At 34.7% G+C, this 18,192-nt stretch overlaps 1 protein-coding gene across 2 annotated transcripts in view; it reads left to right on the forward strand.

The window, feature by feature from the left end:
* The window catches only part of PRKAA2 (protein kinase AMP-activated catalytic subunit alpha 2), a 69,364-nt gene extending 51,172 nt beyond the window's left edge, over positions 1 to 18,192 (forward strand). For both annotated transcript variants that reach the window (XM_035251621.3, XM_035251620.3), the window contains 3 exons: positions 6,859 to 7,363; positions 8,927 to 9,053; positions 10,384 to 18,192. In XM_035251621.3, the coding sequence (XP_035107512.1) occupies positions 6,859 to 7,363; positions 8,927 to 9,053; positions 10,384 to 10,622 (871 nt within the window). In that variant the 3' untranslated portion in view covers positions 10,623 to 18,192. The remainder of the gene's footprint in view (positions 1 to 6,858; positions 7,364 to 8,926; positions 9,054 to 10,383) is intronic.

Here is an 18,192-nt window from a genome sequence, read left to right on the forward strand (position 1 = left end):
GAGGCAGGGTCTCACTCTGTCACCCAGCCTGGAGTGCAGTGGTGTGATCACAGCTCACTGTAGCCTCAACCTTCCAGGCTGAGATGATCCTCCCATTTTAGCCTCCTGAGTGTCTGAGACTATAGGTGAAAGCCACTACACCCAGCTAGTTATTTTTTGTATTTTTAGTAGAAATGGGGTTTTGCCATGTTTCCCACACTGGTCTTGAACTCCTGGGCTCAAGCGATCACCCATCTTGCCCTGCCAAAGTGCTGGAATTACAGGTGTGAGTCACGGCACCCAGTCCCAGAAAAGATTCTTTTGAGACCTCTGACCTTTGGAATTTATTTCCTTCCCTCCCCCCCTTTCCCCCCCTTTCTTTCTTTCTTTTCTTTTCTTTTCTTTTCTTTTTTCTTTCTTTCTCTTTTATTTTTGAGATGGAGTCTTACACTGTTGCCTGGGCTGGAGTGCAGTGGCATAATCTTGGCTCACTGCAGCCTCCACCTCCTGGGTTCAAGCAGTTCTTCTGCCTCAACCTCCCGAGTAGCTGGGGTTATAGGCACCACCACCACACCCAGCTAATTTTTTGTATTTTTAGTAGACACAGGGTTTCACTGTGTTGGCCAGGCTATGATCAAACTCCTGACCTTGTGATCTGCCTGCCTTATGCTCCCAAAGTGCTGAGATTATGGGCGTGAACCACAGCGCCCAGCCAACCTTTGGAATATTTAAATGATGGCTGAGGTAGCTGTTTATGTGACTGCTGCTGATTTCTTGCAAGCAAGGACTGATGATTCCTTTTGGATTTACGTATCATTTTCTTTTCCCAGCCTTTCTTTAGCACTCCAAACCTCATGCATGAAAATGTAAAAGTGTAAATTAGCCATCAGATTTAATTATAAAAATGAACTTAGAAGGAAAAAAAGTCCTTTGTGTTTATAGTTCTTTAGCATATATAGTTCTCTTAATCAATTTTTTTTAAAGAAAAGTAGACATGCTGATGTATTTGCAGCTGCTTGTATCAACATATACATTTAGAATAGTACTAGGCTGGGTGCAGTGGCTCACCCCTATAATCCTAACACTTTGCGAGGCTGTGATGGGAGGATCACTTGAGCCCAGGAGTTCAAGACCAGCCTGGTCAACATAGTAAGAGCCCATCTCTATTAAAAAAATTTTTTCTTTGCCAGCTTGGTGGCTCACACCTGTAATCCCAGCACTTTGGGAGGCTGAAATGGGCAAATCATGGGGTCAAGAGATTGAGCCTATCCTGGCTAACACAGTGAAACCCCATCTCTACCAAAACTACAAAAGTTAGCCGGGTATGGTGGCACATGCCTGTAATCTCAGCTACTCAGGAGACTGAGGCAGTAGAATTGCTTGAACCTTGGAGATGGAGGTTGCAGTGAGCCGAGATCGTGCCACTGCACTCCAGCCTGGGTGACAGAGAGAGACTCTGTTTCAAAAAAACAAACAAAAAATTATTTTAAAAGTCAGGTGGTAATAACACTGATTTGTTACTTTAAAACAGATGTTTGTATATTTATAGACTTAAGAAAAATGTGATGTGTTTACTGGTAAGTGTTAATTTGTACATAGGTAGATGGCATGAAGGTATCATTCATCTCTATACTTTAATATGATAACTTGAATCTATAGTTTTCATCTTTTTCTACTTATCTATATTCAGTTTTTTAATGTTTTGGGATTCTTTCCATTTTAAAAAAATATATATTTTTTAAAATCTTGGGTCTTGCTATGTTTACCAGGTCTTGAACTCCCGGCCTCAAGCAGTTTTCCCATCTCAGCCTCCCAAAGTGCTAGGATTACAGATGTGAGCCACCACATCTGGCCAATTTTTGGGAATTTTTGATTTGATAAAACAGGTCAATAGGGAAAATAATTACTAATTATTGAAAAATGACAAAGTACCATGACTTTTGCTATGTGGCTTGACTGTGTTATTGCATTGACTTTTCATAGGTAGCTATAAACCATTTTACAAACCATAAACCTGAAGCTCAGAAGGGTTATGTCATGATTTATGTATCTGTTTGCCCCTATTAAATTATAAATTACTTTAAATTAGGGGCCAATTATTGATTCATAGCAAAATGCACAAAGTATAGTACATATTAAATGTTGAGTAAATCTGTGTTTGTTGAAAATTAAACAGCTAATTAGGAGCATAACTGGGGCTCAACTTGGAACTTAACCTGAATTCAAAACCTATGCTATTTCCACTATTTCAAATTGTTATGTCAATTCTATGACATCTATCCTTTCAATCTGTCATATTTTGTTTATATCTTATGCTACTACAAACTCACTGTCTTAATATTATTTTTGTACATCTATTATTTTCTTATAAGATAGCCATTGGAGGTTGAAAAATATATCTCCATATTTATTTGCTTATTTAACCATTTTTGCTTTAAGTCATTCAATAAATATTTCACATCTGCTCTGTGCAAGGTCTTGTGCTAGATGCTGGGAATATAGTGGTAAACAAGATAGATACTGTCTTCACAGAAAACACATCTTTGTGTTCCCCGGGTACCTTAACTTAGTAATAGTATTAATGTTACGATAGTTAAAGTGAAAGATCTGAAGTTCAACTGAGCACAAATCCCAGTGCTTCTGTTTATTAGCTATGTGCACTTTAGTTACTTCCCACATACATCAGAATTTTGGGGAAGGTAGTCATAGATTGAACCATGTGAAATTGCTATTTAAGTAGGTCTAAAAATGAATATCAGAAAGTGCAAATATTCAACTTAGTATAGTTAAAACTTTTAGAACAATGTCTAGAACATAATATTAGCTATTAACCATTTTAGCTGTACTTAAAGAAATTTGGGCATATCATGGGGTTTCTAAAATTTGATAGTCTTTATAATCTAACCTTAAGTCATATATCAATTTTCACATTTACGGTAGTAGTGATAGAAATACATAATTTCTGATGCCTGTATCATAGCCCATGTGAAATGAACTGCTTTTGTCTCAGATGAACTTCCATAAACATCCTAGTCACTGATCACTTTGTAGAGTTAGTTCAGAAACTGACTCCTGAAAATAAAAAGCTTTTAAAAGTGGCAGTTGTTACAAGAAATTATGGTTATTTGACTACAGTAATGAATTAGAAATCAAAATTTAGATGTTTCCATATTGTTTTTTAAAGTTGATTTAAAAAATATAATTCACATATTATAAATTTATCCCTTTAGAGTATATAATTCACTGGCTTTTAGTATATTCACAAAGTTTCACAATCATTACAGCCATCTAATTCTAGAACTTTTTTGTCATCCCTGAAAGAAATTATACACAGTAATAGTCACTCCCCATTTCCCCTTTCTCACTAGCAACCACTAACCTACTTTCTGTCTTTATGCTTGTTCTGGACATTTTCTATAAATGGAAGCATACTGTATGTAGCCTTTTGTATCTGGCTTCTGTCATTTAGCATAATATTTTTAAAGTACTTGCCTAATGTAGCATGTGTTAGTACTTCATTTTTTTTTTGCTTGAAAAATATTCCACTGTATAAATATACTACATTTTTTTCATTAGTTGATGAAGATTGAGTTTTTTTCCAATTTGTGGCTTTTATGACTACTGTTGCCCTGAACATTTACACACAAAATTTGTATGGTTACGCCTTTATTTCTCTTGAGAATATACCTAGAGTTTATAATTGTCATATGTTGTTGCTGCTGCTCCTGTTTTTTTGGTGATTTCCTAATCTGATTCTGCAAAATCTGTATTCTTTTGTTTATGTGGCTACTGAAATCTCTCTTTGGTTAGCTGAATGATCAGCTATTGATTAGACAAAAATTTCCTTGATCTAGTAAAGAAATAAATACGCTGATCTAGTAAGTCTCCCATCCTTTGATGGGCTCTGTGTGCATGTTGGGGTATATCCTCAGTGCTCCAACAGGCAGTTTGTAACTCTGCCTTAGCCTTCATTTCCTGCTTGTGCAGAGCCTCAAAATCCACCAGTGAAGACAAATTAGGGCCCTTTCAGTTTTTTCTCAGGCAAACAAACAACCCTGCATTTGTTTCTGGCCTTTCTGAGTCCCAGAAATACATCGGAGCTTTCCGAAGACCCCTCTGGAACTTGTATTTCCTAATTTTTCCTTTTAAGTGTCTTGGTCACCTTTTCATTTACCCAGCTTTCACTGCTGCTTCAGGCATGTTAGGATGTTAGACAGTTGCCATTGATTTTTTTTTTTTTTTTTTTTTAAGCAAGTGCCCTGGGGAGAAGGCTGTTTGTGAGAGTAAGCTCTGAGTCAGGTCACCTAAAAACCAGGCTTGTGAGTGGGAGATTTCCAGAGAACTGGTAGGTAAGTAAGATAATGACAGTTCTCTTATGGTCGGAGTTTTGGGCAGCTATATACTATTCTGTTCTTCTGTTTTCCCCACCCCAATGCCCCAGTGGTTGTTAAGCTCCTGGTTTTCTCAGCTCTGTGATTATGAGGCTGTTGCATTTCAAGGCTGCCATGGAACTGGACAAAGGGAAATGGACATAGGACAACTTAAAAAGCCACAAATCTCACCTTTCTTACTGAAATTCAGCCATTTTTCTTGAATAGACAGTCTTCAGATTGTTGCAAGCCTTTGATTAATTTCCAGGGTTCTGAAAAAGTTGACTTAGACTGTTTTTACTGGTATTTTGTTTTATGAAATAATAGATTTTTTGAGTTTATTTTGGTGAAAGTGTTTAACTTCTCTACTTGTCATTTAAAAAATATTAGGCAATAAAAAAAATTCTCAAAAAAAAATTAGACAAGTAACATAATTTTTTTGTCTTTTGTTACTTCTTTTGTAGCTGGGTGTGGTGGTGCACACTTGTAATCCCGTGTACTCAGGAGGCTGAGGCAGGAGAATCACTTGAACCCAGGGGGCAGAGGTTGCAGTGAGCCGAGATCACACCACTGCACTCCAGCCTGGGCAACAGAGTGAGACTCTGTCTCAAAAAAACAAAAAAAAAATAGAAAAGATCTATCTCAGTTATTTTTATTGCTAAACATTAATAGGTGCTTAATATTATTGTATAGCAAATAAACACATGAATGAATTTTTGTGTTCATACTTTGTCTATTCATATATTTATTCAGCATTTATTGAGCATTTACTCTGTACTACATAGTGGGATAGAGCTAAATAAGGTGTGGTCACTATTTCAAGAAGCTCTCAGTTTAGTGGGCAAGATCAAGAAAAAACAACTATAAGAATGTGTTGTGATAGAAAAATCTAGTAGCTGTAGAAGTTTTATCTTTGTACATATCCTCAGGGGTTGACACACCATCATTTCTCACTTGGACTATTGCAACTAGCGTCATCATCATCATCAACATTTTTATCTTTTCAATTCAGTTTTTATACCACAAACAAAATGATCTTTACAGAAGGATAATTAGGTTATATTATCCCATCTCTTTAAAATCCTTCAATGATTTTTATCAACCACCGGTTCAAATTGTGAGATTTCCTTTTTATAGCCTCCAATTCTTAGAAGTATCTGATTTCATTTGGCACTCATCTCAACTCATTCTGCTTTCATGATGTTGAGCTCATTCCAGTTCCTAGAGCACAGCACAACTCTTGTTTGTCTCATGGTTTTTGCACATAATGTTTCTTTTGCTGGGAATATCTGTTCCCCAACTATTGGCATAGCTGACTTCTGATCATTCTAGTGTCTGCTTAAATATTACTCAGAGTGGCTTCCCTGATCACCCACTTCTCATTCTAAATTAAACACTCTCATTTTACTCTATGCAATTTCTTCTCCAATATTTTTCTCAGGATTTGCATATTTGTAACTATATTTTCATGTATATTTGTTTAATCTCTATTCAGCTAAAATATAATCTTTGTGAGGAACAGTATTTCTTTTTGTCCATGGTATTTCCTCAGTAAATATTTATGAATAAATTAATCAGTGAATAGAGGACATTCAGTCAAAATATATCTTCATCTGCATTTATCTTATGGGAAGCCCAGTTCTACCAGGTAGGAATAATCTTGAAGGAGTAGTTTGTATTAGATGAAAAGGGTTTGACATTCTAGGATAACAATAGTAACATCAAGTGCAAAGCCCCAGAAGCGTGAGAAAATATGGCTTAAGAAAGCAGTTCTCAAACTTTTTGATTTTAGAATTCCGTAACTCTGAAAAATTATTGAGGACCTCAAGGGGGATTTATTTTAATGTAGGTTATATCTATAAATATTTACTATATTACAATTAAAACTGAGAAATTAAGAAAACATTTAATTTATTTAAAAATATAAACCACTATATGTTAAATAATACATCTTTCATGAAAAATAACTATATCTTCCAAAACAAAAAATAATTGTGAGAAGAGACATTATTTTATATCAAAGACAGCTAGGTTCTCATACCTTCTTCATTCAATCTGTTGCATTATTTCGTGTAGTTGAAGTGTGTAAAGAAGGTATGATCTCAGATAAGTGGTTGGAAAAGGAAAACATTTATTAACACCAACTTTATCAGAAAGTCTTTAAGTATTGGGAAGCTGTTAAACACATACAAATAATACAAAATTTTAAAGTTTTTATTGAAAGCTTGAATTTTATCATTGGCAACAAATATTGCTGGTTGTTTTCCTTAAAGAGATGGCCTTGCTTTTTTCATTTTTGAGAGAATGTCATCTGAATGCCCAAGTCTTTATAACCATAGTTATTCAATGGTAGTGGGTAATTAACTTGCTCAGGGTTACATAGCTAGTAAGTGGCAGAGCTAGGTATAGAGACCAGATCTTTTGGTTGTATTATGTTGTATTGCCCTATGTCTAAATTATTTGGACTTGCCAAAGCATGTCTTACAATAGTGTATTGTGTTTTTCCTAGAGAGCATGAATGGTTTAAACAAGATTTGCCCAGTTACTTATTTCCTGAAGACCCTTCCTATGATGCTAATGTCATTGATGATGAGGCTGTGAAAGAAGTGTGTGAAAAATTTGAGTGTACAGAATCAGAAGTAATGAACAGTTTATATAGTGGTGACCCTCAAGACCAGCTTGCAGTGGCTTATCATCTTATCATTGACAATCGGAGAATAATGAATCAAGCCAGTGAGTTCTACCTCGCTTCTAGTCCTCCATCTGGTTCTTTTATGGATGATAGTGCCATGCATATTCCTCCAGGCCTGAAACCTCATCCAGAAAGGATGCCACCTCTTATAGCAGACAGCCCCAAAGCAAGATGTCCATTGGATGCACTGAATACAACTAAGCCCAAATCTTTAGCTGTGAAAAAAGCCAAGTGGCATCTTGGAATCCGAAGTCAGAGCAAACCATATGACATTATGGCTGAAGTTTACCGAGCTATGAAGCAACTGGATTTTGAATGGAAGGTAGGAAATTACAATGTATTAGGATCATTTGTAGAAGCCATTTTTCTATATGATAAGCTGCTCTGAGCTGCTGAGTTGAGTATTAAGTGCAGTTTTTTCTAGTAATATACCATGCACATTAAAAACAAACAAAAAAATAACCTCTAAGGATGAAAACCAGTTGATGCTGGAAACCAACATTTTGAATTATAGTGTAGTGTTCTTGGTCAAGAAAAAAGTAATCAACTAGAAATCATCTGAGAAAACAGATTACTGGTTTCAGCATGCATCAAAGCGTTGGAAAATCATGAGTGTCTTCAAAGATAGTATGTTTTTACTTCTTTTTTTAGGGAGGTTTTTTCTTTTTTAGGGGACAGAGGCAGGTGGCTGTGATAGCTAGTAATCAATACAAATTATACCATCACACATATTTATTCAGTCAATAAACACTTTTCTCTAAATTGTGATATTCTCTCTTATTTGGCTCGTGCTTTTAATGCTTCTAGTACATTTTCCTTACTCTCAGCCCAAAGTTTACTCTTCTTAAAAATAAGTGCTCAATTTCATTTTAGTTCTATTTGAATATGTGTGTGGAGAGGGCATTTTTCCATTTCAGATATGCCTTTCCCTCTTGTTCTTTTTCTGAGGATTATGAATTTTTAAAGGAAGAAGAAAAATGTTCCAACTTACCGTGTAAATATAGATTTGACATGTTCAAATAAATGAGTCATTTTCGTTTTATTATTTGTACATGAATATTTTCTTAAAATTATATAAAAAACAGACCTCTTTGTTTTAAAGCAGTCTTGTTTAGTTAGTTTAAAAAGAGATGTTAACATTTTTGAAATTCTGTACTGAAACATTTTTGAAACTAGTATCACAGATGTATTGAAAATCCAGAATATTCGATGCATTTTTTTTTGAGACAGAGTCTCACTCTTTCACCCAGGCTGGAGTGCAGTGGCGCCATCTTGACTCACTGCAACCCAGGGTAAAGCGATCCTCCCACCTCAGCCTCCCTAGTAGCTGGGACTATAGGCGCCCGCCACCACATTTGGCTGATTTTTTTTGGTATGTTTTTGTAGAGACGGAATTTCACCAAGTTGCCTAGGCTGGTCTCAAGCTCCTGGGCTCAGGCAGTCTACCCACCTTGGCCTCCCAAAGTGCTAGGATTACAGTCATGAACCACTGTGCTTGGTTCTCTTTGTTCCTTCTACTCCATAATCATCCATGAACATGTTTAAGCAGAGACTGGGCAACCAAATTATAATTAATATTTTAGAGTTGATATGTATGTAGAGTGAAGGCTAGACTTTATGTAATCTGTGGGTTCTCTTTGTTTCCTTTATCTTTCTCTTTTTCTTCAGTATCCCAAATTTATTCAAGTAGTTTTTCCTTCAAATCTTAATTGCCATATGGTACTACTAGTGGGGATTAAATAAATGCTAAATTACCAGTAATATAAAAAATTATTCAGACATTCCTTTCGTACCTCACACCTATTAATTACTTGTTTTGCCATTTTTTGCAATGAAAAGGGAGATATTTTGTAGTTTATTATTTTTAATTGATTTTTCACTTTAGGTAGTTAATGCATACCATCTACGTGTAAGAAGAAAAAATCCAGTGACTGGCAATTATGTGAAAATGAGCTTACAACTTTACCTGGTTGATAACAGGAGCTATCTTTTGGACTTTAAAAGCATTGATGGTAAGGAAGCTATGCATGCATGAGCTCTGAGAAGATAAAATTTGGCACTAGTTGACCAGATGTTAAAATCATCTCGAAGACATCCGGTGGGTAGGTCCTGCACTGGTTTTTAAGTAATCTAGACTTAACCAAAATGTAAGTGAAGTGAAAAGGATGAAAGACTTGTTGAATACACCTTACTTGGAATCTTTCCACAAGAAGTATCTTCATGGCATAAAAGAATCATTTGAAGTGTTGGCCATGGAGCACAAGTAAGGAACAACAGGGAGGCAGGCTTTACCTTTTTAATTAACTGACTTGTCAGGGCTTTGCCACATTTCTCCATTCATATTTCATTAGTTAGTATTGTAATGTCTAAACTTTCCCCTTCATCACCTTTCCTCATCCTGGGTGGCCAGGGTGACCGAATAGGTCTCTATTGGGATTTAGGTTGGATTTAGGTACCCATGGCAATCAAGGAGCCAAAGGCATCAGGGAGAATTGTCACATCCAAGAACTTAGTGTGTGCCAAGGATTAAACCTGAGTAAACCAAATGTGATTATTCATTTCAGAGACCCAAGTGGGATAAAACCAGAATAAACCAAGGGTCAGGTGATAGACTGAACAAGAGTGGAACTGAGTTTAGAGTTAGGGATGTTGTTTTAAACAAAGCATTTAAATTTTACTCTTGAGCTACCATCAACTATGTATGGTAGTGTTTATATGGATCCCAGACCTCTTCCATTGAAATTACATGTTGTTGTTATTAAATTGCAAATTCTTGGGAACCACTCCAGACCTATCACATCAGAGTTTCTGGAGACTGGTCCTGGGAATCGTAGAATCTGCAGTTTTAACAAGATTTCTCTTATTTTGCACCCTGTCTTCCCAAGGCAATGTATCATGGTAACTTTTATTTTTACCTTAATGTTTTTTTTTGTTGATATGCTAGAAGAAAATAAGTTATCAAGAATATGCTTTCTTCACATGCAGAGATATCAGTTTGATTCTAATATCAATGACAAATACTCCAATTTGAGAAGGACTTAGGGATCACATTTTGACTGTGTGTAAGTGTTGTGATTGGTAGTGATGTTTGTTAAGATTGTTTGAAGGAAGAGGACTGTGCTCCTAAAACAGTGAAACATGACATTCAGTATTAAGTATTAAATCCAGTTTACTTCCTAAATTTCAGTAGGCTTTCTGCTGTTTATGCCCCCAAATTTTTTTAACAAAAAATGATTAAAAAGTAAAGTGTGTTTACTTAATATTCTGAATATCATAGTTTCATAGGAAGGGTTCGGGCATATATGCTTTTAATATAGATTGCTCTTCTTTGGCCTATTTCAGATGAAGTAGTGGAGCAGAGGTCTGGTTCCTCAACACCTCAGCGTTCCTGTTCTGCTGCTGGCTTACACAGACCAAGATCAAGTTTTGATTCCACAGCTGCAGAGAGCCACTCCCTTTCTGGCTCTCTCACTGGCTCTTTGACTGGAAGCACATTGTCTTCAGTTTCACCTCGTCTGGGCAGTCACACCATGGATTTTTTTGAAATGTGTGCCAGTCTGATCACTACTTTAGCCCGCTGATGATCTGTCTCTAGTTTCTTTTTGTTATTGCTCTATGAAAATCAGATATATTATTTAAATTTTTGTCTTACTTTTGGATAACATCTGCTGCAATACGAATTGAGAGACATGAATTATTTCCAGGGGACACACAATGCTGTTGAAATTACTGAAAACAAAATATCTGACATCTTATTTACTTGTAGAAATCTGTAACCTTATTGTGCCTATGATAAATTCTCATAGGCAGTATCTTTAACAGGTTAATATTGATGAGGATTTTTAATTTACAATTATGATTACAGATGATTAACACACCACACTGGCTAACAATCTCAGTGTAAGGGTGGTTTGGCAGCACCTCCTTGCTTTATTGTTTAGTGTAGGTAAATCCAGTTTACTTCCTAAATTTCAGTAGGCTTTCTGCTGTTTATGCCCCCAAATTTTTTTAACAAAAAATGATTAAAAAGTAAAAGAACCACTAGTAAGATATTATTTAAATGTTGAAATCTTAAAAACCTGCCCTCAAGATTTCAGAAGCCAACTTCTGACAGTATTTTTACAAATACTGCCTAGTATATTCAACAGGAAGACTGGGGTCATGTAACAGGTAAACACAATTTTAAGATTCCTTAAAAACAGCTGTAACTAACTCAGGGTTTTAGCTTGCGATTTCCCTGAATAATATGCTTATCTTAAGAGCCTTCAAGTTTCAAATTAGTATTGGAACATCTGGAATTGCAGCAATTTTTGTCTTTTACATAAACTTATGTCATTTAAAAAATGCCTTCAAAACCTACCTTTCTCAAATTCTTTATGGCTTTATTTATTTTTGTATTTCACCAACAGTGACAAAATAGTTCAAGTATCAACAGTCCTTTAAATGAAAATTTTTCTCTTTGATCTTTATATTTTGTGTCAGGTGTTAGCATCCTGGTGCATCTCACAATGCTAATTCTTCATCGGAAGTCACTCCCTTCACTCCACCTATCCTAGTCACTACTGTCTGTTTATTGTGTGATCCTCAGTGGTTGAATGATACACAGCTTTTGAATTTTTTCTAGTTTCAAGTTTGAAAACACTGTTCTGGACCTAAGGGCTTTTGTACACTTCCAAAGCTTGATAGGCTATGACCTTCACTGTTGAACCTGATGGGGTAGGGAAGCTTTGAACATCAAGAAAAATAATTATCTCTTAAATAAGTAAAAAAAATATATATATGTGTGTGTGTGTGTGTGTGTGTGTGTGTTTATACACACACCAGTGCTTTTAAGCAAAAACCAAACAGTTTTTTTTTTGCTTTGTGCATATTTTTTTAAGATTTAAAAAACACAAACTATATATAGTAGGGTAGATAATAGTTTATTGATGATGTTTTGTTTTAAAGTATTTTTAAATTATGTGTGATTTAACTAATTTGTATTTATTCATTTGTTATTTTAACCATCTTACTTACCTGAATTACCCTAAAAACATTAAGCTCTTGAAAACAGAAAAATGACATTACCTTGAAAGATTTCTCTTTGCCAAAAATAACGTATGTTTTACCAAGAGGCAGATGACAATATTAGACCAAGTGTCTTCATTGTTAGTGGAAGATAGGCGTGTCTGTCTTTAAACATTCTTTGAATCAGGAATTTGCATTGTGTCACATCATATGACTTTGCAGATCTTTTAAAAACTGATGTTAAATAACTTATTAGTTCAACTTTTTAATATCAAAGTAAGAGAATCGTTCACCAATTTGGGAAAGAGGGCGGGTTGCAGTTTGAGATAGTTTAAGGTTTAATTATTGAAAGATTGCCATCTTGTGGCACCAAAGGGTAATTAAGTGATTATTTGCATAGGGAAAAGCAGTCCTGAAGTTAGTCTGATGTGCATTATAGATATGGGATAGTTTTGGGTTCCCCAAATGGGTACATACCTCTTTTGGGAAAAACAGGGCTACCTCATAATATTTGCCAGGTTGTGAATGGAATTAACTTAGAAAAAACGAACTAATCAGCTTAACCCTAATGACAAAATACACAAAAATTTTGAAGGCTGAAGGAATCTAGTGGTGTTTTAGCTCCATTAGTCTAATAGATAAGATATTAAAAATTTGTTCATATCAAAATTACCTTATATGGATGATTGTCATGTTTTTTGAGAGTTAATTTATTTACTGTTTTCTAAAGCTTGCCAGTATTTATAAACAGCTGTAGTTTGATATTTACTGAATTTTAGGAGAACTAATGATCACAGCTTGGGTTCTTTTATGTTCATCTTTTTAAAACAGCTATTTCATGAATCTAGGTGGTTGGTTTTTAGAGAGTATTTCAGGAGACATAGTCCAGCACAATAAGAGGTAGAGCATTGTTACAGCAGGCTTTTTGTTGCTTGTGGGCAGATATAGGGAAAGAATCAGTTGTTAACCGCAAATTTTCACATTTCAGTCTTGTAAACTATGGATGTGGTAAGCAGATGTGGGCTACGAATAATTTCCTCCAGTTAAGACTGTGGAGGAGAGCTTCTATTATTAGGTTACAGATAAGGCCTTAGTTATATCATGGAAATGTACTCCATGTGCTTCTAGAACTGCATTTCCCAAATGCTCCACAGAAAAAATGACTGCATGGACTAAGTTTGAAAAGTGTTGCATGCATTTTTCCCATCGAAGGTGACAATGGATGTAAGCATTAAAGACTTTGACAGGTCTTTCTGTGAAAAAAAGAAAATGATATAACTTTGTTGAAGTTTGCTTTGTCAAATTTTTTATTTTAAAAAACTTAATATCCAATGCATTTTTAGGAAAGTATTGTCCCAGAATGCCATAATTAGGGTAGTTAATAATTAAGTTAGCACTTCCTTTTATCAGTTTGGGAAGAATCTGATTGAAAATTAGAGTCATTTTGTTTTAACTTGCAGACATGTTCATCATGAGTGAATGCTGGACTAAATAGAATTTTTATGTCTGCAACTTGTTGCATAACATCTTGGTTTTCTTAATCAGTGTGTGTTATTTTTTGAATGCAACATTATTCTTGTGGTTGGGTGACTGAAAAGCCTGAAACCAGATTACTTGTTAAAGAAGTCTAAGAGACTAGTGACTCATGCTTATGGCTCTATGGATGATAAATTCTGATTCTTACTTTTAAAAGAAGTCACTTATTCTTACTTTTAAAAAGTCACTGATTCTTTTAAAATATGTAGTCAGTGAACATTTTCTAAATACTTTATGATACCTTATGAAGATCTAATTCCTGTTATGTTTCAATGTAGGAATAGGTAGATACCTTCTCAGACTGAATATGCAGAGAGGGAAGTAGGCAAACCATTTGCAAGTTGGGTTTTTGTTTTGATTAACAAACCTTTTAAGAGACACTTTTGTAATCTCTAGTGTTTACATTCCTTGATACTAGGTATCTGTAAAGAGAATCCAGGAGCCTAAATTAATCAGAAATAATTGTATTTCTATGTCAGGGTATTGGCTATATGTAGCACAAACAATTCTCCATTTTCTGCAAATGTGTTTTTCAGGACAGTTTTATAATTCTGGGTTTGCGTTTTCTTATTCCCTAGCCAGTTTGTACTCAGGGAATACAAATTGATTTTTACTGTTAAATGAGACATAGTTTAGAAAATAATCATAAACAACTATTACACATTTTTGATCTATTTGGATTTATCTGTAGCATCTAATAATGTGCAGTGTACTGAGTTAATGTAGGCACTTCACCTTCCATTTATTAAAATGTAAACACCTGGAACATGCCTGCCACAGATACCACTTTGTCTGTTCACTGGTTAATAATTTACGTCCTATTAATAGTTGTAAAATCTCAGCATCTAATTGCTAGACATGTTCACAGTTTTGTCTGTTTTTGTTTATTTGTTTTTAAAGAACCAAATTTTTTCAATCTGGCATTTATTTACTTGGTTCTCCTGTGTCACCCTGTGGCATTTTAAATAGGGAATGTAATTTATTTTAATAGTAGTTCTCAAAGACTCTATTAAAAACTCTGGATGAGGGACATGTGCAATCTGTTGGTAAGACACATCCAAGGTTTGGCCTCATTTTTATAACTCCTAAAATGGGAGAGGTAGATTTTAACACTTCTAAGGTACTTTTGAGCTTTAAAATTATTTTCTGCTTTTTCATATGATTGTGTTAGTGTTCACTTTTTATATATTTAGAGTTTTTATACTAGTGTGAATGTTTGTTTTGATTTGGTAAGGCATATCAAAGGTATATACTTGAATATTTTTCTAAATACAGCTGCCAGAGGAATGCAAATGGCAAAAATCATCCAGAAAACCAAACATGGTGAAACATCATGTCCATTTGGCATGAAGCAAAGCATTACAAATTTGGAGTGATGAAAGTGTTCCATATATTTTTTATAGTGATTTTTCGATCTAGAGACCCTCCATATTGTTTACTTACTATTATAATAACTTTGTGAGGTAACCAGAAAAAGCATTTTTGCCATTTCCAGATGAGGAAGCAGGACCAGAAAGCTGTTCACAGAACTTTAACGCCATGCAGGCATTCAGCAGTGATCAATTGCTCTTTATAGGAAACCACCTTTCCTCTGGGGAAGAACAGTCTGAATTAATAAAACATCAGAGTGGTTGAGTAATAAAAAATAAACACAGATATATTGCTTTCAAGTCTTAGAGTGGCATAAAGTATTCTTAAATAAATAGTTCTTAGTTTAATTATTTGAACCAGTCAGCTATACTAATGAGATGTAATTATCTGAAGTATTCGTTAGCATATTAGTTTTTGTAAATATTTCTAAGTTATTAAGGGTGCTTAAAATACTGAAGAAACTTTAAGACATGATTCTTCTTATAATTTTATGTGATTCTCATAGCACAATCATTTTTAAGAAAGGAAAACTAGGCCAGGTGCAGTGGCTCATGCCTATAATCCCAGCACTTTGGGATCCTCAGGTGGATCACCTGAGTCAGGAGTTTGAGAGCAGCCTGGCCAACATGGTGAAACATTTCTACTAAAAATACAGAAATTAGCCGGTGTGGTGGCAGGCCATTTATAATCCCAGCTACTTGGGAGGCTGAGGCACAGGAATCTCTTGAACCTGGGAGGCAGAGGTTGCAATAACCAAGATGGCGCCACTGCATGCCAGTGCGGGCGACAGCACAAGACTTTGTCTGAAAACAAACAAACAAAACTAGTCCTAGTCCCTGACCTAAATTGTTATAGTTTTTGACTATTATCTGAATTTGGCTTATCTAAATTTCATATGCAGATTGATAATTTTTCATTTTGTATTTATAGTAGATAATATATTTTCATAGAGTATATAGTTCTAATTTACAAACACCTAATTATTATTAGCTTGATAGAGTTTCTCCCAAACCTTATAAAATTTTGAAATGTACTTATGTTTGAGCTTTAAAAATTATAAAAACTTCATTTAAGCAAGTTGCTGGCATCCTTATTAGCCTTTCCACATATAATTGTGATGCATTTGATGTCACTGAACAGTAATAGCATGAAGAACAGGTCTCACAGTCTAGACTGGATTGAGTTTTAATTAAACTTCTTCAGCCATAGCCTGATAAGAATCAGGCTGGGTCGAGAAGAGTTATCAGACTGTAGGTCTGTATTAATTTTGCGAGCTAATGTTAATGTTTACTGCCAGTGTTGCATAGCAATGCCAGTTTCCAGTTGTGACTGTGTGTGTGACTTTTGGTAAAAATGGTTTATATCTAAAGTAGTTTAGATTTTATGGAAATAGCTCATGATTGTTTGGACAAACAGGGTAGGTAAATTGCAATTACATTTAAAGTGTAATTAAATCCTAGAGTGGCGCACTCTCCGGAAAAATAAGAGAGTTTTGAATTTGGAGAATATCAGGCATGAAAACTTCTTTGAATAATGCATAGAATTTTGACAAGGTTCTTACAGTGCATACAGTGTAACCTTTTTTGAGGCAGGCGGGTGGGGGTGGTTGCTACTTAGTGTTGATTTAAAATTTTTCAAGGAGGAACAAAAATATTCTAGCCAAGGAGAATTGCATTGTTATTTTTTTCTAATTTAAACCTGCATTTTTCAGTTACACATTTTTTTAAATAAATTTTGCTACCAAAAATGACCATTTTTCTAGACAGATAACATTTTCCTAAAGTGGAAAAGAAATAGATTCATTGTTCTAACAAAAACAAAACCAAACACTAAATTGTGCCTTCTCCCTCAAATTATAGGAAGAGTAATAAATTCTTGTTCAAACTATATTTTATTTTTTTTAATCCCTCTCAGTTCTCCTTAGATCTGCCTCCTACAAATGATCTTGTTTGCATCTGTCTGATTGAGTTCCCTTGGCCAAACTTCACACTACCGCTATCAGAAGTTGTTCGCTAAATATATTTTTCTACTTTTTTTATGTTGTTTGACTTTATAAGTCACCTTGAACATTTGGCTGCCTTCTCATGCTTTAAAAATTAATGCAATGAATAGCAGTTTTTACATTTTAACCCTTTAAAAAGTTTGTCAAGGAAACAACTCAGAGCCAAGAACAAAATCCAACGAATCTGTTTCTTCCTTTGGCTGCTGAAGCAGCAGCAAATCACATAACCTCATTAATTTTTCCATTTAAAAATATAGATAATAACCTACCTCACAGATGTGTGTGAGAAACTGAAAGCCCTTGTTTAAATACAGGGTTTATATCCCCACATTCAATGTAAATTCCTTTTTTTTTTTTAAAAGTATCTTTGATATTGATAGGATGAGTATCTTGATTTTTAGGTAAGATCACAGTTTCACAAATTGTGGTGTTTATAAGTTACACTTAATATTTCTTGAAACCTCAAATATTCAAATATCAAACTTGTCCTTTGTTGTAACAGTTATTCAGAATCTCTTCAAGTGTTGGCTGAAGTTGCCTTAATGTACCAAAATACAGCTCGCAAGATTGTTCACAATTATCTGTGGTTGTACAATGTTTTGAACATTTAATGTAAAGTTGTTATAGAGCTGTGAACTCTAAGGATAGTATCTTTATTGTTTTAGGAAGAATGGTTGTATTCTTTGTCATATACGCTTAAATATACAGTGGATTTTGAGTGCAACAAATAAAACTGAAAGTTTTATTTATTTAGCAGCCATTAGGTTGTGTCATGACAATCATAATATAGGATATAATATCTCCCTTTTTTCAAAAACATCCTGCATTAATTCATTCTTAGCCTACCTTTGAAAAAAAATCAATTGACTCATTGGAGTACTTAATTACATATTTATTGAAAAAAATTTTTAATTGTTGAAATTGGGACCACTTTTTATAATTGGTTTCAGGGAAAAAATAGACATTCAGTGCTAGTGTGTTCACATAACTCAGATTCAAGTTTCAGTTTTGTTTGTTACATACTTTTTGTGAGTGTTATATGATGTGGGAAGGATTTGTTTTCTAGTAACCATATGGAAAAGATGTCTTCCTGAATTACACAGCACTTCATAGTTACAGATTCTCCCTAATTAATGTTTGCACTGTATGAAACTCATAGGTAACATAGAAAAGCAGCCTGAGTGCTTATTAGCTTTTTTCACAAAATCAAATTAAAGTTTCTGGTTAATTTGAAA

Source organism: Callithrix jacchus, chromosome 7 (genome assembly GCF_049354715.1).
Source record: "Callithrix jacchus isolate 240 chromosome 7, calJac240_pri, whole genome shotgun sequence".
Taxonomy (NCBI): Eukaryota; Metazoa; Chordata; class Mammalia; order Primates; family Cebidae; genus Callithrix; species Callithrix jacchus.